The sequence below is a fragment of the Dasypus novemcinctus genome, chromosome 7 (genome assembly GCF_030445035.2).
Source record: "Dasypus novemcinctus isolate mDasNov1 chromosome 7, mDasNov1.1.hap2, whole genome shotgun sequence".
Classification (NCBI taxonomy): domain Eukaryota; kingdom Metazoa; phylum Chordata; class Mammalia; order Cingulata; family Dasypodidae; genus Dasypus; species Dasypus novemcinctus.
Window position 1 is genome coordinate 75,001,081 of NC_080679.1, and position 24,060 is coordinate 75,025,140.

General features: G+C 40.1%; 1 protein-coding gene across 3 annotated transcripts in view; it reads right to left on the minus strand.

The window, feature by feature from the left end:
* Positions 1–2,013: 2,013 nt before the first annotated feature.
* MAP3K20 (mitogen-activated protein kinase kinase kinase 20) overlaps positions 2,014–24,060 on the minus strand; it is a 213,110-nt gene continuing 191,063 nt past the window's right edge. For all 3 annotated transcript variants that reach the window (XM_004476783.5, XM_004476782.5, XM_071216293.1), the window contains exons 17-20: positions 16,177–16,293; positions 14,202–14,276; positions 10,709–10,859; positions 2,014–3,515 (exon numbers count right to left, since the gene is read on the minus strand). In XM_004476783.5, the coding sequence (XP_004476840.1) occupies positions 2,821–3,515; positions 10,709–10,859; positions 14,202–14,276; positions 16,177–16,293 (1,038 nt within the window). In that variant the 3' untranslated portion in view covers positions 2,014–2,820. The remainder of the gene's footprint in view (positions 3,516–10,708; positions 10,860–14,201; positions 14,277–16,176; positions 16,294–24,060) is intronic.

Here is a 24,060-nt window from a genome sequence, read left to right on the forward strand (position 1 = left end):
TCATGCATATTTTTGTCATCCATTTTCTGTCACTGTAGATTTTCCTTTGTGGCCATTGTTTCTTGATCTAGTTTTTTTAGGTCAGATTTTATTGTTCTAAATTTTGCTGTGAACAGTTTTAAACATGGCAGTTTAATTTTTATTATTATTTTGGGGGGGGTGTGAAACTGTCTTGCTTGCAGTTGTATAATTTTTATTATTTTTAAGAGCTATCAAATGATATTTTCATGAAGCAGTTGAAAACAATTGATAGTTTATATTTATTTCTAAAGTAGCCTTTGAATAAATCAAATCTGGTTCTCTTTTACATATTCTGGTTATTTGATTATTCAGGGTGAGTCTATTGTATTGCTAATCAGATGACTTTGTGGAAGGAGCAAAACATACTGCTTTGTCTGGTCTAAGCCTGGGGTAAGGACTGCTTGTATGGTAGCAATATGGATTTAGCAGTTCCAGACTACATCAGAAGCCTATCTAAGGGCCCACCAAATCCCCACATTTAGAGGTGCCCAGTCCAAGACAGACTTTCTTGATTTATCCCTATTATGACTTTTTTTTTCTCCTAAAATGTCCTTTTTTCCCCCATTAATCTCAGATTCTTGCAATGAATACAGTTCTCTCATTACTGGCAACTGATTTATTTTGGGGAAAAACTGTTAATCCCTACCCTGTTCTTGACATATATTTATCTTCCAACCTGGCAAGCAACTTTTGGTGAAGAGAGAGAGAGAGAGACTGAAAAAGACCATCCAACCTTATTATTCCTTTAGAAGCAGACGGTCTTATTTTGATTTTGACTGGGAGCATGATGCTGTGAAGTATTTTTTCATGAGATATTACCAACTGACCAGTTTTATACTGGTCACCTAAATACCGAATAGGGCTGAGATCATTAAGCCATTTTACTACCAACTTGGATTCTCTAACGCAGCTTTTCTTTTTCTTTTTCTTTTTCTGTATTAGTCTACTTTTCTTTAAATTTAAACATGAACACAGGGCAATGGGGAAAATAATTGAAAACAGACCTTAGGTGAAACAAGTTTCGTGAGAAAGGATCACAGTGGAGCTTCAAACCTTAGGAAAAGTTGGTTACCCTTGATGGAAGAGAGAATGTTGCAATCTAATTTCACCATTTCCCATTGCTTGTGCTTGTAAATATAGATAACGAAAAAATTAGACTTCTATAAAATCAAGTTGTCGAATCCATGTTTAGGTAATGGCAGCTTCCTTCGTAAACAAAGGCCATTTCCTATCATCTCAAAGTTAATGCTACCTAAATTGTTTTAGACTGTATCATCCAGCCTGTAATACGGTTTGCCTCTCGGCCCTAAGCACAGTATTATAACAGGGCAGCTACTCTGGGAACATACGCACGTACTCTGATCACTGGTTTCTATTAAAAGAATACTCAACCCACAGAATTACCCTTGTGCCATTTGGATTTTTACAGGGCATTAAGAATCCTTTGTAGGGCAAAGGGCACTTGATATTCAGGGTTAGTGAATGCAGAACAGAATCTCAGAATATATTGAAGTAACTTTTATTTATTTGACATTTGAGTTTGTTGCCACCTGACTTTTTGATTCGTAAAATATCAAGAATTTCACAAGATGGATTCCACACCTCAGTCCAATTGTGTAGGCGGTTTCCGCCACCCCCACCATTTTACCTCTTTACCCCAGCTGCTTCTAGCTTGTTTGCTGCAAGGCTGGTATTTACTGTCTTGCCCTAACAAGGATGTTGGTAATTTTAAGTTTCTCTGGCTTTTAGCTTGTGACGTTATTATCTTGCTTTGTGTCTGTTTTCTTTCAGATTTTAGATTTCTGAAAACCCAAGATGCCTTTATGGACAGTTGTTTTTCCCTCTCTGCTTGTCCTTTGGTAAAATGTCAAAATGATATTCAAAAGCAGCGCCTGGGAGCTTAGGGAAGGAAACAACTCAAATCCCCTAGGCAATTTTAGATCTTTGCTTTCTGAAGAGTCTTAATGAATAAGAGATGTACCATCATCAACATTAAGTTCAATAATCTTTTTTATTGCCTAAAAATGACATGCCAAATCAATGCAGCTCTAACCATAATAAAAACACAAATATCTCACTAAAATAAATACTAAACAGCTGTGCTGCAGCTAGATTGTGGCAAGTGAAGCATTTACCTTGGGTGCAAAATTTAAGGGGGCACCAAAAAACTCAGTAATCAAGATAAATAATATTTTAAGGCACTATTTTACAAAAATTAATGCAAAAAATTCATGATAAGCAAATATTGAAAATTTAAATTAAGGACAAGTTCAGTAACAATGCCTTGCAGAGCCATACTGGAGTTTGAGAAAAAATACACTGATTCTGACTTTATTAGAATTCTGATATTTTGTTCATTGCAGATGTTTTTGCATTAATTTTCATTTATTTAAACACTGCATTAATATATTTATTTTGATTTCTGAGTTTTATGGCACCTCTTAAATTTTGCACCCAGGGTGAATGCCTTTACTTACCTTGCCCTAGTCCTGGCCCTGATATACCCAGAACATCAGTAGTTAAGGTAATATCCCCACCACTGAAAATGTTATTTCAGGGGAAAAAACATGTACGGTTATGTTCAAGTCTAGTTATACCACTACTGGGTAACCAACATCCATAATTTTGAGCCTGGTTTGGCTGTAGTCTAATTAGAAAAGTAATTTCCCAAATCCAAACAATGGAAGAGCTTTGTGTGTGTGCTGTTGTTGCTAATTCTCTCTGAAGGCACCATATTATCAAAATCTATTACATGTTAAAAAAAAAAACTGCTTAGAAAAATCCATTTAGTTCAATTCATCAGAAGTTTCTCCGTCCACGGTAGTTTCCTCGGGCTCTTTCTTTGTTAGCCTTGGCAGAAGAGGATCTATGGGGTTTCTTATGGTATTCCACTTTGGTCCATCCTCCTTCGCTAACTTTGCTCTCCTCTTCACTGGCTCTTGAGTCAGTCACAGGGTGCAGAGGCATCCCTGGTATGGTCCTGGGTTGATGGCGCTCATTTGGGCTCCTCTTCAAGTCAGGTGACTGGTGAATGTTGAGTGCTGCCTGAGAAACTCTATAGAATTTGCCAGAGTATCTTTCTCTTGCAGGAATGGAATGCTGACTTTTCCCACTATATCTTCCTCGAGGAGAAGAATTGAGTGATACACTGCCACGATTGTATGTGCTCCTGCTTCTACCTGAGTATCGACCCCTTTCTAGAGAGTTATCAAGACTAGAAAAGCCACTGTCCCTGGAGTTGAGATGCAGAGAAGAGAAGTTTTTGGTCAGTCCATACTGAGTAGGAGAGGAGCTTCTGGACTGGTTTATGGGCGTAATCTGCTGATACTTAATGGGCACCTGGGTGCGCTTCACAGCAGCAGCGTAGGAATCCTGGTTATCGAAGTGTGAGAAGAATTGGGACCCCAGAATAGGATTGCTCTGGGAACGCCGTAAAGAAGTGTTGGACGCAATCTGCCTCAGCCTCAGGGTATCTAACCACTGGCAATCAGCACCTGCAGAAGAAATGGAAATGAGCATCTCTGAAACCACAGTAAGGCTGCATGCCTAATTCATAAGCCTGTCTCAGGAAAATGCACGGCTGTTGGGGATGCTCTAAAATTAACCATTCATAGAAATGCTAGGCTAGGTGTAAGGACATTTTCTTTTATTATAAAATACATTTTTTAAAATAAGGGAATTTATACTTACTGAGTTTATGCTATGTGCTTGGCACTGTTACATGAGCTTTGCTTACATTATCTCATTTAGCCCTCCCAATAACCTTTTCAGTTAAATACTAATAGTCTTTTTTATAAATGAAGAGATGGAAGCGTAGCAAGGTCAAGTAACTTGCTGGAAGTCACTCAGCCAATAATCCCAAGTCCTTCTGTCTCCAAATCCCATCTTCTTTCCACTTAGCCAGGTTGTCACTTCTGAAAATTGATGCTTATGTGTGTTGGTGTGCAAGGTCATATTTAGTAAACAAGATGCACCTTCCAAAGCTATTGCCAACCAACACTTTTAAATGCTCAAGGACCCAGAGTGGAGATAAAGGAAATGATATTCCATTGGCTGAGGAGAGACACAACGAGAGAAGAGGAGAGGAGAGGAAAGAAGAGAAATGGTATGACAAATTGGAAGAAGTTAAGGAAAAAGAAAATGACTAGGGAAACTGATTTAGCTTAATGGTTAAGAGCTGGCTTCTCACATTCCCGGGTTCAATCCCCAGTACCTCAAAAAAAAAAGTTAATGAACAGGGATCACTTCATTTAGTAAGCTATGCTTCAGTGAATAAGCAAGTTCAGGTTCCTCACACTTATGCTCTTTTTTTTTTTTATTATGAAGGCCATTGTTTTATTATTTAAAAATAATAGACATATTGTATAAAATACAAAGCACGTGATTGCATTGTATAATTGGTAACCTTTGTTACATTCTTTTCCCCTATTTACATGTAACCCAAAATGTAATGTTTGATTTTCACTGTCTGGTCCACTATTACCATTTAACAATGTTTATAAGAGCTTCTTCTAAAAACAGTAAAGTCAATTGTCTCCAAAAACAGAATTTTGGTAAGATAGGAATATTTCATATCATGCAACTACTAATCTGTTAACTACATAAAACCATGGCACATTACATTTTCCAAATACATTGTTTTACAATGAAGAGATGAGAAAACAGAATGATAACACAGTTTCTTAAAGGAATCTTAAAGATATAATTTAATATTTTAGACTCTCAGGCTCTTAGATAACCCAAATATTTTATGTAAATTGCAGAAGGCTGATTTAACAGGCCAGTCTTTCAATAACCAGGTAATTTTACTTTGGGATTAGAATATTTTTTAGCTGAAATTTGATCCAACTCTTTTCAGAAATGAAATACCTCTTTTCTCTGTCTTTCTCAGTGACTTGACTTTGTTGCCAAGTTCCCTGGTGGTCATCCCTGCCACAGCCTTCTCAGCACCTCTGGCCTGCTTGTATAAATGGAGCTTCTCCTGCTCATTTCTTTCTGCCAGCTAGCAGCCTGCCTCACGGCCTCTGTACAGGTGACAACATTCCTGAGGTAAGTGACTCACCCAGACACGCCTCACAGGTTCATTCTACTGTAGTGCCTTCTCTCCTTCATGTTGACTCCTCTGAAATGCTATAGCTTCTTGAGTCACCTCCTTGAGAGGGCCCTTTCCAGGCTTTCAGTCCCTGATCAGGCAACACTTGCCTAGTCAGTGCACTTGAAGATAATCTTGGAGTGTTTGGGCAGAGAAGTTCATCACAGCAGATGAAGATGCTTAATGTCTACCTTCTCCAGAAGGGCTATTTTGCAAGTTTCCTTTTGGTCTAATTTTGCCTCTTGTAACTGGGCAGTAATTTTCTCTTAATAGGAGCTAGGTTATGAAATGCTTAGTGCATTTCACAATGACTTGAAGACAGAGCTATTTGGCATTTTTAAGGAAGTTAGTAGCTGCATGTAGCATTCATCAAAGCTGACCTCCTTGCTCTTCCCTCCTCCTTCCACAAAATTATACATACTTCCTACACTTCAGATAGCAGAGAGAGTGTTCTTATGAGGATGAGTAATGGGGAAATGAACATAATAAATACCACATACAGTGACTACTCAGCATCTTAGTTTTAAAACCAGGCTGACAAAAGAATGGCTAAGTCACACTATGTTCCTTTTGGTATCATTGCCAGAGTACTTAATTTTTCTCCTAAGTTTCCTTCTCTACTAAATATGGCAAAATTTTAAAAAATTACAGCCGAACACATTTTCTTTGTGCCTCTCCGAGGCCAACCCCTCTTTCTGGGCACTGGTGCCCACCTTGCCTTTCTCTGGGGTATTTTACCACCTTATATATTCTCTTCCTCTCCTATACCTTCAATTTCTACCTCTCCACCTTTGTGCCACCTACAAACATGCTGAAATCTCTGACACTAAGAATGCAGCTTCATTGTCTGCTGTCTCATCTTCATTGCCAAAGTCTTGAAAGAGTAGTTTTTAAGTGACAGACTCCAATTTCACAACTTCCATTCATTCCCCAGCCCATTCATTCTGGCTTCCAGCTCCTCAATCTCTTTTCACTATGAAGTGACCTTCCCCAGTTCTCCCACTGCCGGTACCTAGGCCTGGTTTTGGTGCTCATTCTTCTGACGTCTCCAGGTTGTTCGACCCAGCTGACCCCTTCCAGCCCCGTGGCCTCTTCACTGAGCTTCAGCATCACCACTCTCACTTATACCACAGCTGTCTCACCCATTGGCTCTGTATTCCCTCTGGCCCCTTACATCTTAGGGTTCCCTGAAAGGCCATCCTTGGTCTTTTTCACAGTCTTTCTCTGTGTTCTCTCTCCCCAGGTGAATTTATCCACTCAGATGGCCTTAGCTGTTATCACTAGGTTGAACATCCCAGATCTGTGTTTCCAAATCTCTTTTTTTAATTAAAGATTTATTTATTTATTTATTTCTCTCCCCTCTCCCCCACCCCAGTTGTCTGTTCTCTGTGTCAATTTGCTGCATCGTCTTCTTCATCTGCTTCTGTTGTTGTCAGCGGCACGGGAATCTGTGTTTCTTTTAGTTGCGTCATCTTGTGTCAGCTCTCTGTGTGTGCGGCGCCATTCCTGGGCAGGCTGCACTTTCTTTTGCACTGGGCAGCTCTCCTTACGGGGTGCACTCCTTGAGCTTGGGGCTCCCCTACGTGGGGACACTCCTGCGTGGCAGGGCACTCCTTGTGGGCATCAGCACTGTGCATGGGCCAGCTTCATATGGGTCAAGGAGGCCCAGGGTTTGAACCGCAGACCTCCCAAATATCTCTTGAGCCCAGACCTATATCTCAAGTGTTTGAGACTTAAATTTATCTGAAAACCAACTTCAATTTCCTAAAGTTCAGAATATACTTAATGTATTGAATCCATAAGTGTTTTATTAATAAAATGTCTTTCATTGTAATGATTTTAAAGAAAAAAATTACTTTTGCTTACAATGAGTGGATACCAAATATAGAGAAAGAGTCAAAAGAAAGCAGTTTCTTTGGCTTAATGGCAATATCCACTTGTACTGCTATAAATGGGATGGATGGACATAAGGGTCTTGCATAATCTTTTTTTAGCTCAGACTTGCCAAGGTGGTTGTGTTTTTATTTTTTATTTCTCCATTTCTGTACTTTAAAACTACCTCCTACCAGGACCACCTTGACCAGTTTCTGATTATTATAAAAGAAATTCTTCTGCCCAGTTCTGACTCTCTCCTTGGAACGTATATCATCAAAGAGAATCTCAAGGCAGAAGGAAAGGAGCAGGGAACTAGCAGTTATACTGAGCACGTACCTAGGTGAAGCATTTTATTTTTGCTATTTTGTTACTCTCACAACATTACTGTCAAGTGGATATTATTATCTATAATACCCAGATGAGGAAATTGACCTCAGTTTTGTTTCACATGCTCCTACCCTTTCTGCCAGCCTGGCCAAAATCTTTATCCGAAGCCTCTACTCCCACACCCTTCACCCCAGGAACTCCTGATTGAAAAAGGTGAGCAGCAAACACCAGTAGGAGCAGCATTCGCCCAGGAAACCCCAGCTCTTGAATCTTTCCAATCTGTTTGCCATACAATCTCATTTTCTGCCAGCTCTGAATTTAACTTGCATTTATGGCTACTCTAAGCCAGGAGCATTTTTATGTGCTTTATGTATTGAGCTTAATTCTTTGGATTTCAGCTGTGCTTGTGTTTTGGCTCCTATCCTTGCCTCACAAGAGCTAGCCTGAGGCAAAGCCAACACGTTGAGTTTGGCAGAGTAGAAAGAAGGAAAGTTTCATTCCCATGGTTGAGCTGGCTTATTTTACTGCACCTGGAGCCTGCCCTACCTACCTCTGAATTTCTTGTTATGGAAGCTAATAAATTTCATTACCATCTAAGCCAGGTGTTCATACCTTAGAGTGTCTCTGAATCGCCTGGAGGGCATATTAAAATGCAGGTTGCTGGTCCCTAGCCCCAGAGTTTCTGGTTTGATAGGTCTGGGGTTGAGCCTGAGAATTTGCTTTTCTAACAAGTCCCCAGGTGATCTTCATGTGGCTGGTCCAGCTGAAGTTGGGATTTCTGTTACCTGGGGCTGAAAGATATATATCTTAACTGCTACAGGTGAGTCTTCACAGCATACAGGAAAAAAGAATCCAAGGAGGAAGGAAGGGAGGTAAACTGGCTAAACCAAGATAAGCCCAAAGGATATCAATACCCACTTTCACCCTGCAGTCTCTTGAAGTGATAATCAGAGAGAAAAGGTTTATCCAGAGCAATTCCAGTGGGATTCAGGAGGGTGCTGACATCCCTGTCCACACCCTTAAAGAAAGAGAATTTTGCTATTTCCTAAAAGGTTTATGAGAAGTAGAGGACATCTACTTGACACCTGCCTACCCGTTGCCCTCTTTTAGGAATGTCTTCACCCGTCTCTGACCATGTGGCTCCAGCATATCTTACAGTGTGTCCTCCCCACCCCACACCTCCAGGAAGTGCCCCCCCTCCACAACACACTTCAGCTTGGTGAGACAGTTAGTCTGGAGGATAATCCTTGAAAAGAATAGCGCCAGTAAGGCTTACCACAAGGAATTTGAAATTGGAATCGATAAAGTATCTATTTGGTGACTATCAAAGTGGTAAGAATTGAACAATGTAAAATTTGGAAGTTATTTGCAGCCATTTTGTGTCATGTGGGTTCAGAAACAGAAAAACCGCTTTTAGTGGAAGAAACAAATATAGCAGAGATGTAACAAGAAGACTCCCACAGATTTCACGGGGGTGATACAGGGCTCCAATAGGATCATGGCTATGAAAGCCCTATAGAAGTAAAAGGCATCCTATATTATGTTATTATGGTAAGACTTCATTAAAGGCCATGCAAGACAAGATTGTTGAATCAGCAAATAGGACTTATAAATCGAGGGTCTCCTGAGAAGGAAGTTATTGAGAACTAATACCTATTGTATAGGTTAATTGTTATAGAAATAGCATGCCCTAAAATGTGTTTGAAAATGCATTTGTGGCTATGAAGTCTTGGTAAAATCTCAAGTCCAATTGGGTTGGCCAGTGTATTAGTCAGCCAAAGGGGTGCTGATGCAAAATACCAGAAACTGGTTGGTTTTTATAAAGGCTGTTTATTTGGGATAGGAGCGCTAGGATACCAGGCCATAAAGCATAAGCTACTTCCCTCACCAAAGTCTATTTTCACATGTTGGAGCAAGATGGCTGCCAAAGTCTGCGAGTTCAGGCTTCCTGGGTTTTTCCCTTCCTGGGGCTGGCTTCTCTTTCCTCTGTGCTTACTTCCTGGGGCTCCAGTTTAAGGCTTCAGCATCAGACTCCACCATCAAAACTCCAACATCAAAATCCCTCAACTCTGTGTCCTTTGTCATGCCTTTTATCTGTGAGTCCCCACCCACTAAGGGGTGGGGACTCAATGCCCTAATGACATGGTCCAATCAAAGCCCTAATCATAACTAAACCATGCCCAGGTACAGACCAGATTACAAACATAATCCAATATCTATTTTTGGAATTCATAACAATAGCAAACTGCTATGGTTTATACTTTCTGATTGATTGTGTAAAAATATAACCAAATCAATCAACAGTGTCAACAAAGGACAGCAGGTTCAGCAAGCTGTCAAAGAATTTGTTGGTAGATTTTGAGTACTATCTAGGATTCTGGACTCCCTGGCTGGTGGACATTTAAACTATCTATCTATCCTTATAGTGGAGCATATGTGAGTCAGGTTCATCTAACTCATTGACACCAGCCATAAGGGCCAGCTCAGTGAAGCCCCTGGCTTTGTTTCCATGTCCACCAAAGAACCTCTGATATGGCTATTTTCCTATTGGGAAAGAAAGGCAATGATCAAAAGACACATACTTCTGGTTTGTTTGGCAGATAAATTTTTCATGGTAAGTAGTAAATTTGCATGGTAATTTGTACATTCATCTTTCACATATTTTGTTAGCTCTGGTAGTCCAACAGAGCCTAACTCTTGGTTGCATTGGCATTTCTGGACCTATAAAGTGGAGAGTCAGAACCCTTTCCCTGATTCCACCAAGTAACGACCAATATGGTAGCAAGACAGTAGGCCTTCCTCTACCTTATGTCTAAAGGATTTCTTTCTATCTTCTGTAATACCATCACTGCTGTCTATCATATGCTTTTCATGCTTTCTCTGTCTTTCTCCCTTCTCCATTCTTTCCTCCTTTGTACTTATTTTTCAACTTTCTTGTTCCCTTCCATCCTTCCCCTCATCCTTATTCTTTGATGCACCAATAGTGCTCAGGACTCAAGATGTTGTCCTGATGATAGAAGTGGCTTCATAGAAACGTTTGCTGGTCTTAGGAGAAAAAGATTACTATCTTTATCTGCAGGCACACTTTCAGAAATTAGATATATGTATAAAAATATGTGCATTTTTTAACCAACACAATGTAATCATTAATTATCATCTTTTATTATATTTCTCCAAATATTGAAATTTATTAAGATATACACATTATCATAAGTCCATAATATTACTCCTCATATAATCTGTGTATAAAACCAATATTCTCAATATATCAGAAGGAAGTATTTAGTTAGAAATCTTTGTCTGTTTAGAGACCGGCATTTATGCCTGCTATGAGAATTTCATATTTAAGTTTTGGAACTCTATTACATATCCAATGTTTGAACATGAACTTACTTGAGTTAGACCTGCTTCCGGGGTTGCTCTCTGAGTTGGGGAATAGTGTCTGAATGGCGAGTTGGACTGCTTTCACTTCATCCTGAGGTTTTGTTCTACTCCACTGAATTGAATGGATGTGTTTAGTGCTCTTTGGAGTTCTAACATCACTCTGTTAAAGAAACCCATGACCAAACATAGAAACATTTATAAAATAAGAAGGAAAGAAAGTCAAGTTGTCATGTTTCTTCATTTTTATTCCTTTATACACTATCATAATGCATTAAGTCAAATATTCTGAGCAATTTGCCTAAATATCCTAATAGGTTAAAAAGAAAATTTTAACTACTTTATACTTTAGTGCATTATAGCATTCTTAGTAATAAAAAATGTGGCTCTCTTCTCCCAGAATTTATTATATTTGACAACTCTTAACTTACCTCTTTGTTTAATAAGAAATGAAAAATGAGAAAATAACCTCTTCTTGTTTATAATACTTGAAAACAGGTATTTTATTGAATAAGTTAAAATCTGACTGCCATTTTTCTCAAGAATGCCTTTGTTCACCAGCCAAACCAGATGAATATGGGTAGCCCAGTGGTACTACCTACCTACATCAGGGTGAAGTGTAACAGAGGCAAAAGCAAGATAGGCTTGAGAGTTAAGAAACAGGGGTCAGAAAAAGGAGAGGACACCAGACCAAGACACACCATTCTCTTCTGCCAAAATCCCCACTCATAACCAGTATAACTATAATGGTTTCCTGGTGTCACAAGTCAGTGTAGACTAAAGAGCATCTCCAGGATTCAATAAGGTTATGAAAGTATGTTTTAAAAAATCCTGAAGTCACACCGATGTTCATAATGGCATTATTCACGATTGCCCAAAGATGGAAGCAATCCAAGTGTCCAGCATGAATGAAGGGAAAAAGAAAATGTGGTATTTGAATATTATTTGGCAGTAAAAGGGAATGACTTTCTGATATGCGTTACTATGTGGTAAATCTTGAAGGCATCATATATTGTATGAGCTCACTGATACGAAATAATTAGAATAAGCAAACTCATGGTGTCAGAAACCAGAATACAGTTTATTTGGGGCTGGGGTGGGGTTACGGAATGGGGAGTTAATGTTTGATACAGAGGTTCTGTTTGGGAAGATGGAAAAGTTTTATTAATGGACAGTGGTGATGATGGCACAACATCGTGGCAATAAACACCGCCAAATTATATATTTGAATGTGGTTAAAAAGGGAAATTTTAGGTTTTATATACATTGCTAGAATAAAAATTAAAAAAAAAACAACACATAGGACCATACAACACAGTGAAACCTATTATAAATTTGGACTATCATTAATAGTATAATTATCATAATATTGTTTCATCAATTGTGACAAAATTATTACACTAATGTAAAGGGTTAATAATAAGGAAAACTGTGTGTGTGTCAGGGGGTATATAGGAATCCTGTACTTTCTGCACGAATTTTTCTGTAAACCTACAATTCTCTAATTAGTTAATTATATATATTTTTAAAAATCTTAATTAATTTAAAAAAAATCTTGAAGTAGCAAATACATACAGAAGCAGTCTAGCCATCATGGAATCTAAAAGGCAGAAGGAGGAGAGAGAGGAAGAGGAATGAGGAGGAGGCGTAAAAAGTGTTTGGAGTGGTGTGTTTCCAGGTTGTCTAAGGTAGGCAGAATGAAATCTGACCGTTGTAGCTGTCCCGTTACTAAAAAGAGGGATTTTCCTGGGGAATGTGAACTCCTCAACAGACTCCAGAATATTCTTAGATTCCAAGTTCTTCAAGACCAGCGACCTCTTTTGTTGAGGCTGTGTGCTTTGTGAGCATGCAACACTTTGCCATTTCTCGGGAATCTCACTCATAAGAAGAGAGGTGGGCTCCCCGGCAGGTGAGGATAATACCCTTCTCTCAGTGCTTACATCACGTTAATGAGATAAAACAGGTTTAAGCACCTCTTACAGCGCCTGGCTCTTGGGCAATCCTCAATAAATGTCATTTGAATGAATAATTGAATGAATGAATGAAATGCATGTCCTATTGAAGATAGATACATACCAATACTTTAATGTGTGCCAAGATTCTAAACATATTCCCCATGCCACTTCCCACAGGTATCTCTCTCTTTTAAAGCCTATGTACCACCAGCCATGCAGATCTTGTTGATGTTTTAAAAAACACAATTAGGGAAACAGACTTTGGCCCAGTGGTTAGGGCGTCCGTCTACCACATGGGAGGCCCGCGGTTCAAGCCCCGGGCCTCCTTGACCCGTGTGGAGCTGGCCCATGCGCAGTGCTGATGCGCGCAAGGAGTGCCGTGCCACGCAGGGTGTCCCCCGCGTAGGGGAGCCCCACGCGCAAGGAGTGCGCCCCGTAAGGAGAGCCGCCCAGCGTGAAGGAGGGAGCAGCCTGCCCAGGAATGGCGCCGCCCACACTTCCCGTGCCGCTGACGACAACAGAAGCGGACAAAGAAACAAGAAACAAGACGCAGCAAAAAGACACAGAAAACAGACAACCGGGGGAGGGGAGGAGAATTAAATAAATAAAAATAAATCTTTAAAAAAATAAAAAAATAAAAAAATAAAAAACACAATTAGATTATAATTTCTCTCTCCTGCTTAAAAGGCTCCACTGGCTTCCCTTGTCCTTACTGAGGCCTCAAGGCTCTCTGAGATGACTCTGCCCTCCTCTCCAGCCTTGTCTTTCTACTCTGTGCTCCAGGACTTGTCCTGCTGTTCCTCTTCTGTTGCCCAATATCTCCTCCCCAGAGAAGACGCCTTCCCTCGCCACCCAGTCTAACACCCTGAGCCACACTACTTTCCAGTTGCCAAGGATCCCTCTCTGACATTATTTATTTATTTGTTACTTATTTATTCTCTCTCTCCCCCATTGGAATGTCAGCTTCAAGAGAGTACAGACCTTGTGTATCTTAATCACAGTTTTATCATCCATGCCCAGAAGAGTGCCTGGAGGTAGGCATTTGCTAAGTGAATGAAATTACATTTTTATAGCCTACTTTACAAAAAAGTATAGTTTTTTTTTGTTTCCTATTTTCCCATATAAAATATCATAACACTGGAATCTGTTTGTGCTAACAGACCTTCTAGTGCCCTGGGCGGGAGCAGAAGTTGTGCTCTGTCCTGGAGGAGAATCACTGATCTACCCTTACCTCTAAATGCTAAGCTCCAAGCAGGCAAAGTCTGCTTTGTTACTGTTAGGTATCACCAGCACCTAACCCATTATGTGGCAAGTAGAAGATAATCAATAACCAGTAAATGAATGAATAACTACTCCAATCTCCATCTAGTTAAGTTTACCCTGTTTCCTTTCCTCCCCAACACTTCATTAGAGTAATTATATTTACCTTCCCATATTCATGTTGATTAAATAATTTCTCTCCCTGTACAGTCTAAACTCTCCAAGGGAGCAAATAAATACCTATGAAGAACCAGAGAGTGAAGGCCTCAGCATCCTTGCCTGGAGCTTACCTCATAAGTGACAGTGCACTCCACGGTCTGATTTTCTGTTATTCCTGTATTCCACTTCTCCATTACAAATGGTGGCTGAAAAACAAAAGTCAGGATGGAGCAGTGCCATACCGCCTGCTCTGCTACAATATATGTGTTTTGGAGGCCAGTTGCCCCAAATGCAATTGGTAAATAGGGGGATAATAGATTACTGCAGAAGTCATGCTGGTTCACACATGATTGCTTGCAACATGCTAATGCTTTGAAGCATCAGCAGAATGCTTTCTCACTATGAAGAGGAAGCCTTAAAATATAAGAAGACCTAGAAGGCTCTTTCTTGATCACAAGTAGAGACCAGTTTATTGGCTTTGCCAACCATACTGCTTTCTATTCTATGAGCCTCTCTGGTGAAGCTGCAAGGGCAAATGAAGAAACCATGGAGATATTGTCCCACTGTATTAAAACAAGAGATTACTGAAGAAGCCAATGCTGTAGGTCATATTGTTAATCCAGATAAAAATGGTCTCTATCAGAAGTGAACCTGTCCTGCCCCTCAGTTTAAAACTGAGAAGGAACCATTGGCTGCAATTCTTGATACAAAGCAAATACTAATGAGATTTAACTGGCTAGTTTTTTGTTGCTGTTGTTCTAATTCAGATTGTTATTGTTTCTGTCGGTGTTCTGGTTAAAAAGGGTTTTTAGAGATCTGCTTCAATCCTATCTTTTCTGTAAGCTCTGAGAATTTTGGTGTGTGATTTTGCTTTAGAAAATGTGGTTTCTCAGGAATGCAGCTATGGTGTTAGGGCAGAAACACCTGTATTCGGTTTTACAGCTCCCACCCTATTATTTTTGCCAGGAGCAACTGCCTTCTGTTGGCAAGCAATGACTTGGTCTTGCTTCTAAATTACCCTGAAGTAATGAACAACTGCTGCTGAGATATCACAGGTGCAGAAAATGTCTTTCCAGTCTTTAAGATATCAAAACATAATGACCCAACAAAATAAGAGAAAGTTAAAACCAAATCATAACCTTTACAGATAAATAACACCATTGGAATAACTCCCAGTTATATGGGGGAATCCAACAATGAATATCAAATCAATCTACTTGATGAATCCACTTGTAAATTAAAAGGACTTGGGTGTTTAGCAATCTTAAGCCTGTGAAGAGAACACATTTACAAGTCTAATGTTGTGGCTTTGAAGAATCTCATCACTTCCCTACTTGTCTTTCTACCCAGGTTCTTCTTTGCTCCAAGATCCATTTCCTTCACTGAAACCAAACACACAGTCTCTAGTTTACTAGCTAGTGACTTAGGTGAGGTTTTGGGTGACCATCTTCTTGACATCATGGCTTTTTATCTGAATTTGTTGACCGTGGACAATTGAAGTCTCATACATATTTTTTCAGGATGATTGGAACAGAATTGCTCTTTTTCCATTTTCAGGAGCAAGCTAAGCATTTCGGTAAGCCTTTCTTCAGTGTTTTAATTACTCCCAAAGTAGTAAGATGTTCCTCTCTGACCACTCAAGGAATCCCTAGGTATGAACGCAAAGAAGCTATCAAGACTTCAACATGGGCCTCATGCCTAACATTATCGCAGTCCTTCAAGAAATTAGACACAACCATGATAGCTTTTCTCTTTACAAGTTTTTCAAGTTTGAAATGACCTAAAGTTTGAGATAAATATTTTCATCATTAGCATTTTCTTTCCCTTAATAAATGACAGAATAAGCATAAAGAAATGAGGAAGAACATGAAAAAATTAAACAAAACCTTTTGCAGTGCTTTTCAGTTCAAACAGCAGAAGAGGAATTTTAACAAAAAACTACTATGATCTCAATCTGCTAAATAAAATGTGCCTTTCAACAGCCAGCCTGAGGCTGAGCTTATGTGAGCATAGACAAGCACAAAAGCACACTGCTGGGGTATTTTAATGGCTTTGTTTGATATCTGAGAATTCAAAAAAGCTTTTAAGCCGTAAATAGAACCTTACCTTTGTCATCTTTAAAATCTCTGCATCAGGTAGGTTAACATTAAACGTTACATCTTTTATGTAGGTTATTGCAATTTCATCCCCATCTATCTCCATATACATTTTCCACTTACAATCCTGGAATTAAAAGCAAAACGATAGAATTGAGAAAGTGAAACAAAAATTTTTAAGTCTCAATGTTTTATAACACAAGTATTCTAAATAAAGTATTATTGGAGTTTTTTTTTTCTTTTTCAATACAAGTGCATGAAATTAGATCCCTCTGTATATCTAAATAGTCCCCCAGTTAGTGCAGTCCTGAGACTTAATTTATCAGTTGAAGTGTTTTAGCATAGGAATTGCAAACTCAAAACCTTAAAGGGGTCATGCCAATAATAAAAATGAGTAAAACCAGACAGTTTCATTATTGAACCTTAAGTTGTAATTTTTCAAAATAAATGCATTTAATTTTCATATTAAACATTGTAGGACTATTTTTTCTTTGCCACAAAGAAATGTGGGTCTTCCCATTTATGCACCCTAACATAAGGCCCTCATGGATCTTCATTTTTCTAGTGTTGATAATGACATGGATTCAAGAACAATTTGCTTTCTTCTTAACAGGAAGGAAAAAAGTACTGCATATGTGATAATGCATGGCAATTGACAAAAGCTTCAGTAATAGGGAGTAATGGGGAGGGGGAGGGACTCTGGACAACTAAGGAGCAATTGTCCTAAAAAGGCAGCCACTACTCAGCTTCTGTTTATTGTTTCCATGTGGGACTATGAGTCATTTTGCTAGGTCCTTTAATTTTTCACAAAAAGCTATAAATCTGGATACTAGTGAGAAACCTCTTGATTTGTAAATGATGGTATTTTAATTAAATAAATTTTAAAAACCCAAACACACCTTGTAAAGAAAGGGTGCTCTGTATCACTAGTCATTAGAGGAATATGAACTAAAACCACAAGAGATGGCACTACACACCCACGAGAATGGCTAGGACTGATAACATCAACTGTTGCCCAAGATGTGGAGCAATTAGAAAGCTCATACATTGTTGGTGGGAGTGTGATATTGTAATAAGTTATAATTACTTAGGAAAAACCTGAAAACAAGCCAAGTAAGTATCCACCAACAGGAGAATGGTTTAATTGTTGCATATGCATAGAATGGACTATTACTCATCAATACAAAGGTATGAATTATTGGTACATGCAACAGTTTAGATAAATTTCAAAAACATTATACTGAGTGAGAGAAGCCTTACACAAAAAAAGAACAGGGAAATGGACTTGGTCCAGTGGATAGGGCGTCCGTCTACCACATGGGAGGTCCGTGGTTCAAACCCCGGGCCTCCTTGACCTGTGTGGAGCTGGCCCATGCGCAGTGCTGATGCGCGCAAGGAGTGCCGTGCCACACAGGGGTGTCCCCCGCGTAGGGGAGCCCCACGCGCAAGGAATGCGCCCCGTAAGGAGAGGCGCCCAGCGTGAAAGAAAGTGCAGCCTGCCCAGGAATGGCGCCGCCCACACTTCCCGTGCCGCTGATGACAACAGAAGCGGACAAAGAAACAAGACGCAGCAAATAGACACAGACAACAGACAACCGGAGGAGCGGGGGGAATTAAATAAATAAATAAATCTTTAAAAAAAAAAAGAACATACACAGATTCCATTTCTATGACATTCTAGAAGAGACAGAATTAATTTATGGTAGGAAAAAAAATCAGAAGTGTGGTTGCTTCTGCAGGTGGGGATTGAGGAGAAGGGTCATGTAGCAAATGGGGGTGATACAACTATCCATAGGGTTTTGGGTTACACACGGTTTATGCATTTGTCATAACTCAGCAAATGTACTCTTAAGATTTGTGCATTTCTTTTTGAAATCTAGTCAATGATATGCAAGGTGAAGTATTTAGGAAGGTGAAGTATTTAGGAGGAAGTACGCTGATGTTTGCAAATTACTCTGAAATGCATCAAAAATAAGGATTGTTGGATGACTAGAGGGATGGAGAAATGGATGGATATGTGATAAGGTAAGTCTAGTAAAATGGTAATGTTCAGTCTGGAGGGTGGGTATATGGGTGTTCACTAAAATTTTCTCAACTTTGCTGAATGAAAAATTTACAAACATAAACATGGAAGGATAATCACTGTGGATGCAATTAAAAAGAAAAATAAACCCAGGTCTTTTCTTTAAATTTGACCTCTGGACCATAAGTCATGTTCTCTATTATTTCAAGAATGAAGGACAATGTACTGAGCAACTTACATGCTGAAACTGGAAAATGCTCTCATAGGAGTGCACCTGGAACGTTTCCTAGAGCAAGCTCAGACAAAACTTTAATGCAAGAGCATCAACAAAGAGGCTGCTGAAAACTTGTTGGCTTCAACAGGAAGCTGGGGGAGCCTGATCTTTAAGGGAAGTCTCTAGAAGTTGAAAAGCCAAGCAGGGCCCATGTCTGAGGGAAGTGACTGGCTCCTGTGCACAGTCACATTCACAAGATGGAGAGGCAATTAGTGAAGGAAAAAGTCTATTCAACAAAGTGAAAACCCAGCTCGTGGCTAACATAAGTCAAATTAGCTGCTCTGAATTGACAAATCTCTCAGTATTTTTTTGTGTTGGCGCCAGTGCTACCCGGGCAACGTGGGCCCCGAGATAAAAGGTCAGAATAATGACTGTTTGGTGTCATGACTGCTCTTCTCTGAACTAGTGAGAGCCTCCTGAAGGCAGAGGCTGAAGTGAAAAGCCTTAGAAAAGATGAGTTTACTTAGTTTGGTTCCTTTTGCCTGTCAAGTTTTGACTAATTAGTCAAAAGCACAATTGAAAGACCTTGAACTGTGCATGAATACCCGGCCTCCCTCTGCTTCACTCATCCATCTCACAACCTGATTACTCCTCTATGACATCATAGAGGCCCCAAGTAGACTCTCCTCTGCAAGTTTCAGAAGAGCGCAGTGTTGACAGGAGGCTGACACGGAGGCAGCTCACATTTGTGGAGGGCTTTTTGTACTCCTATTGTGTTGCTTTCTATTTAAACTATGTTATTTTAGTTGATCTACATAGTAAGACTCCAAGTTAACTATTAGTCTCCTTTAAATGAATGAGAAAAACGAGGCTCAGCAGATTAAGGAACTTGCCCAAGGTTTCACGGCAGCTAAGTGGTGGAGAGGGCATTATACCAGCACTTCAAAGTCGGAAGAGAGATGAACAGGGAGGGGCACTTGGGGGTGCTTTCAAGATGGACTCACCGGACAGCTCTGCAGAGCTCCATAAATGGGACCAGATATTGACAATAGGCAGGAGGGAGAAGGACGGGAGAAGATTCTGCTAACATAACCAACAAAGCAGTTGGCCACCGGTCATCCCTGTAATAACTACCCCCTGCTCCTAAAAGTCCAACTTGGAGAATCACAGCTCAAAATAATAGGGCTTAGACCTTTTTATTTTAAGTTCTCTTTTTCTTTCATCTGAAAGAAAACCTTTTACCTGAACCATAAAAGAAGATAACCACAGAAGCAATAAAACTATAATCAAGGAAGTTATAAGACAAGGAGACTATTATTCATTGCATTTAAATGTAGCTACTGCTTGTTACATAGCTGGTGAGGAAGACCGATTATATAGGATATTCACTATTATTACCTTAATTTTCCAAATGCTCTGATACAACTTCTAGGTAGTTTCAGGGCATCGATGATTTCATTATTGCCAAGACAAGAAAAGTTATCTACAAATAAACTAATGGAATTCTTCAAATTTTGCTCAATTTCAAATTAACCTAAAGTATATTAGGCATTTTTGTTACCTAGTAAGTAATAAATTGCCAGTAGAGATATCCATGAGTACCAGGACTTAAACAAATTATTGAAGTCCACAGGACACAACTATACACGCTATATCCTCTTAAGATGCTATGTAACAAGTTCTGAACCAACTGATCACTGAAATGTTCTTATAACAAATAAGATGAATTAAGTCATCAATAATGCCAATAACAATGGCACATATTTATAAGCCTAATATGAAATTTTTACATGCACAATCACCATGTTTTCAGTATCCTGGTAGTGCTAGGACCAGGCAGTGGAACTCATGGCTCTGGTTTAAAAAACATTCACTTTTTCCCCCCTTCTCTGAGATGGCTCCCTTGTCTGTCTGCTCATTGTTCTCATTGTTTTTTTTTTTTTTGCTCTTTTTTTTTTTGCTTGCTGTTTGTGCTTGTTGTCTGCTCATTGTTTGCTTGTTTTTGCTTATTGTTTTTGCTTGATGTCTGCCTTCTTTAGGAGGCACTGGGAACCAAACCTGGGACCTCCTATGTGGAAGGTGGGTGCTCAACAGCTTGAGCCATATCCACTCCCTCCAAAAACATTCACTTTTATCCGGGTGAACTATTGGTTTTGACTTGATGTGAGTGACACAGTCTGATCTGGCAGGTGCCCCATTCTAGTCCTCTCTCCACAAAAGTTTCCTTGCCCTCCATCCTAGTTCTTAGATTCCTACTAGATCACAAGCCAGCTGGTCTGATAAACTGAAGCTGTATGTACACCTGAAATCTAATCCTTTCCTACCTGTGTGTGAACCCATCGTAAGGACCTTTTGATGAGGTTGCTTCAGTTAAGATGTGGCTCATCCCACTGAGGATGGGTCTTAATCCTATTACTGGAGACCTTTATAAGTGGGAGGAAATGAGAGAGAGAGAGAGAGAGAGAGCAGGAGATGCCACCAGATAACAAACTAAGGACCAAGAATTGCCAGCAGCCCACCCAGAACACCACAGTCTTCAGGGTACTTCAGTATTGTGGGTACTGGTTTTTTAATTGGAAATATTTGAGTCACGTTGGGAATCTGTGAACAATCCTGGCAGGCATAAATCAAAAGCAGACAGCTCTATATACTGAGACAGCTGATGGGGACCACAAAGGACTCCTTTTCTGAAATGATTTGCTCTCTGGCTGTCTGAAATGTCCCTGTTATATACTCATTTGGTTTGAGACATTGAGGATTCCTATTTGTGGGCTGCATTTGGAGAAAGGACTACACACTGAACCACTAGTGGGTGTTATGAGCTGAACTGTGTTCCCCCAAGAGACACTGGTCCTTATTTGGAAATAGGGTCTTTGAAGATGTTATTAGCTAAGATGAAGTCAAACTGGATCAGGCTGGGTCCTACTCCAATATGTCTGGTGTCCCTATCAAAAGGAGAGAGGGGACACAGCTGAAGACACAGTGGAGTACACTATATGAAGAGACAGACACTGGGAGGGAAGACTGCCATGGGACGATGGAGGCAGAGACCGAGTTGTGCCACAAGCCAAAGGACACCAAGGATTGCTGGTTACTGCCAGAAGCCAGGAGAAAAGTGTGTGTGGAACAGTCTTCCCTACCAACTCCACAGCGAGTGTGGCCTGGCTGAAACCTTGATTTTGGACTCCTAGCTTCCAGACCTGGGAGACAATAAATTTCTATTGTTTTAAGCCATCCAGTTTGCAATCGTTGGTTACAGTAGGAAACTAAGACACCGGGGCACAGTGGGGTGTGAGGTGAAAGATGGCAGATTTAAAGTCTGACTACCAGGCTTGAATCCCAGTTTTGTCATTTCCCAACCCCCAACCTTAGGTAAGTTATGTCATATATCAAACTTCAGTGGTATCTCTAAGTGGATTGTTGTGTTATGAGGATTAAATGAGATAATGTAAGTAAAGAACCTAGCATTGTGCCAGAGACAAAATAGGGGCTCAAAAAGGAGTCATTATTCACAGTGTTGATGCGCGTAAGGAGTGCCGTGCCACGCAGGGGTGTCCCCCGCGTAGGGGAGCCCCACGTGCAAGGAGCGCGCCCCGTAAGGAGAGCCGCCAAGTGTGAAAGAAAGTGCAGCCTGCCCAGGAATGGCGCCACACACACAGAGAGCTGACACAACAAGATGACGCAAGAAAAAGAAACACAGATTCCCATGCCGCTGACAACAACAGAAGCGGACAAAGAAGACGCAGCAAATAGACACAGAGAACAGACAATCGGGGTGGGGGGGAGAAAGGGAGAGAAATAAATAAATAAATAAATCTTATAAAGAAAAAAGGAGTCATTATTGTCACCAACACAGGTTACTGTTTTGGTTTCCTGGGCTGCTTGAGCAAATACTATGAAATGGGTTGGGCTAAACAATTGGAATTTATTCACTCATGGTTTGAAGTTGGGAAAAAGGCACCCATAAGGCGATGCTTATTCCTGGAAAAGTGTAGCTTCTGGGGCTGGCTGCTGGTAATTCTTGGTCCTTAGTTTGTCATCTGGTGGCATCTCCAGCTCTCTCCCTTCTCCTCTGGGTTTCACTGATGTCCAGCTTCTTGCTTCCTGTGGCTTTCTCTCTGTCTCTTTCCCCCACTCTCTCTGAATTTCATTCCACTTATAAAGGACTCCAGTAATAGGATTAAGACGTATCCTGATTGGGATGAGTCACATCTTAACTGAAGCAACCTCATCAAAAGGTTCTTACAATGGGTTCATACACATGCAGGAATGGATTAGATTTCAGGTATACATACAGTTTCAAACCACGAGTTACAAACACAGCTCCAATCAGTTTATCAGACCAGCCGGCTTGTGATCTAGTAGGAATCTAAGGACTAGGATGGAGGGCAAGGGAGCTTTTATGGGCAGGAAGGCACAGAGACAGGACTAGAACAGGGCTCCTGCCAGGTCAGGCAGGCTGAGTAGAGCACCTCACTTGGTGCATGAGTCCAGGGATCCAGAGATCACCAGTGTTGAAAAGAAGAAGGCAGCAAATGGCAACATAACAATGACCAGTTTCATGAACGAAATAGATGGAAGGAATAAACCCATATCTTCTTTCACAGATGGATTATGTAAAACAATTCTGCCCTTCCCTGCTTCAACATATCCTGAAGCAGCCCTCAGTAATAAGAACCATCAGATATTGGGAGCAACTTAAATGGGACTAACAACCAGAGAGCTTTTTCTTGGACCAGGAAACTGAAGCATGGAGACATTAGGTAATTTGACTGCAATCACAGATAGCAATGGGTGAGTTCAGATTTGAACCAAGGCAGTCTAGTGGTGCTAGAAAGAGCAGGTTTACCCTCAGCCTTTTTCCTGGACTTTTCCTTGTTATAGGTTAATGAAAATCAAAATTATGGTATAGTGAACTCTCATCTTCCAAAGTCAATATGAAAGGCAAAAATCACAATCAGTCCAAATTTATCTTGGTGAATTTCTTTGTAAGGTTCCATTGTAGAGACTGAAATTCTGAGTCCAACATAGCCAATTCACATCACCACCCCACTGTTGGAAATGATCATTGTTAAAAGTGTGTATGGTGTCACTCCCCTGTCTATAATGCTCCTTTTCTTGATTTATCTAACCAGTATTTGGAATCACAAAACCTTTCCACCTGCTCTCACTTCGGCAACTGGCTTTGTGACTGGGCAGAAACTCCTACTTTCTAAACCAAGAGTAACTAGCTCCTTTTTGGTTACAGATGAAATTCATGGGGATAGGTCCTTACCACTATGGACTTTAATTTCATAACTAGATCCCCATCCAAGAGAACGTTCCTGTTCAACTTTGTATCTTCAGGAACATTCCTAGGAACTGCTAATTACTAATCAATAAGAAAAAAGGCACCAGACCAGGGTAGACCTGGGCACCAGGAAATTCTTTTGCTTGGGTTTTGAATGACAAAATAGTTACTTGAGCCTTTTCACTAACGAGATAATCTGCTTCTCAGTGCAAATCTACATAAAACATATAGGGTTTTGTTGGGGTGGAAGAGAATTTTTGCCCTTGAAACTGGTAAAAAATATAACAAATATAAAAAATATAACAATTCTCTAAGGTGCCCAGGATATGGACCATTTATATGGGCAGCTGCTGAAATATCTGGATAA